Genomic DNA, 1,896 nt, shown 5'->3' on the forward strand with positions numbered 1-1,896 from the left:
GAGAAAAATTTGTGCCTAATTTTAATTTACAGCATAACACTTTTCACTTGTGATGGTCATAAATATTACGAATTTGTCCAAACTCATTTGCCGAAAATTTAACCTAATTTTCAAGGATTGTGAAATCTGCGAATTGACATCCCTATAAAATTTTATACTTTAGAACTGAGTAGAGAAAACTTATGTGTTCTAAAAACTTACCTGTAATATATATTTTTTCAGTTCTATTACAGTTTTCCGAGAGATTCCATGACGATATTGACAAGTTGGCATCTCAATACTCCTCCTCTCCTATCCCCTCCCCCACCCAGTGCCACGCCCACACAATCACCGGAGCTGAACTATGCACTAGAGTCAACACTGTATCACTGTATATGGAGGCTAATAGGATGGTGAGTGACGTGTGTCGGAGTGGATCAAATTTATTATTTTTATAAATAAATTTATTACCTCATAGCCACAAAGTTTTGAGGCAATAAACTTTCGCGAATCAGGCCACAAGTCTTTTTTGAGAATTAACTTTCGTGGTTCTTATTAGTACACGTGTTTATAGGTTGATACGGATAATTTTATAGAATTAGCTTTCGTATAATCCGTGAAAACAGCGAAAATTGTACCCTCGAAATTAAGCAGCTATACAGTATTATAATAAATGATTATTAATGTCCATTACATTAATGGCCACTCTATTTATAGCTTTATTAATATTAATGCAGTTGCACCAATGCAAGAAATAATTATTAATAAAATTAATAATTATTATAACCAAACCTGTTGTCAATCTTTGATATGGGTCATTATGAGTCTTATTGGCCCTAAAGTTACTAACTGCTAATGTTGAGGCTACTTCACTTGGCTCTGAATATTAATTCATTTGTCTCTGAAATATTTTTCTAGATAGGACAGCATTCGTCAAGTTTCATGTTGGACTCTGGAACAAGTGGACAAGGAATAAAGTCAAGTGTAAGTTCAATTATTAGCGTATTAAAAATGGATAAGGATCTTTAATTATTATTATTTAAAAAGTTTAGACTGAAATTGTTACATGTACAGTGGCCGCAGTATATGTGTAATTCTTAAATTTGAATTTGAAATACATGTACATGTGTACCATGCCCAAATCAATAAATTGTATGCATGTACATGTATGTATACACTGTAGTTTTTCAAGAAAAATATTACCGTTAAAATACTATCCATTTATTTATGATATAATAACAATAATAATAATAATGTGTTTCAGGCAATCAGTGGTGACTCAGTGGTTGATGAGAGTACTCAGCTATCAGATAAAGTATCAGTTAAGAGGTCAATGATAGGAAGACACTGTGTCATTGGAGAGAAAGTGAAAGTCATCAATTCAGTAATTATGGATCATGTGGTCATTGGAGAAAGGTACAAATGAATTATGATACACATACTGTATTTACTCAATATTTTGAGTAACTTTAAAAATTTGTTAAAAATCCAATTTTGATCAGAACCAGCTTAAACTTGCTACACACAGAATATGTATTATGTATCAGGAAAAGTTATTAAAATGGAGATTTCTTACCTTTTTATTTTTGGCAAAATTTGGCCAAAGAAACTTTGGCCTGATTTTCAGCAACTTTAAAAATTCATAAAAAATTCAATTTTGATCAGAATCAGTTCAAACTTTCTACGCAATGTAAGTACATATGTATCAGATGTATATGCTTTAATTTAAACCTTGCTATAATTATTCATGAAAATGATTTTAAATCTTAATCTCTCTCTCTCTCAGTTGCACAATTCAAAACTCAATTTTATGCAATCAAGTCCGACTGGAGGAGAAGGCAACACTCAAAGACTGCACTGTAGGCCCACGCGTTACTATTAATAGCAAAGGTAACCATTGCATCATTCACTCGTTAC

At 31.9% G+C, this 1,896-nt stretch overlaps 1 protein-coding gene across 1 annotated transcript in view; it reads left to right on the forward strand.

Annotated features, from left to right (window-relative positions):
- LOC100633310 (translation initiation factor eIF-2B subunit gamma-like) overlaps positions 1 to 1,896 on the forward strand; it is a 2,683-nt gene that overhangs the window by 710 nt on the left and 77 nt on the right. Inside the window, exons 3-6 of the mRNA XM_011407487.2 lie at positions 223 to 392; positions 898 to 963; positions 1,244 to 1,395; positions 1,766 to 1,869. Of these exons, the coding sequence (XP_011405789.2) occupies positions 223 to 392; positions 898 to 963; positions 1,244 to 1,395; positions 1,766 to 1,869 (492 nt within the window). The remainder of the gene's footprint in view (positions 1 to 222; positions 393 to 897; positions 964 to 1,243; positions 1,396 to 1,765; positions 1,870 to 1,896) is intronic.

Source organism: Amphimedon queenslandica, unplaced genomic scaffold (genome assembly GCF_000090795.2).
Source record: "Amphimedon queenslandica unplaced genomic scaffold, v1.1 AMPQUscaffold_13220, whole genome shotgun sequence".
NCBI lineage: Eukaryota > Metazoa > Porifera > Demospongiae > Haplosclerida > Niphatidae > Amphimedon > Amphimedon queenslandica.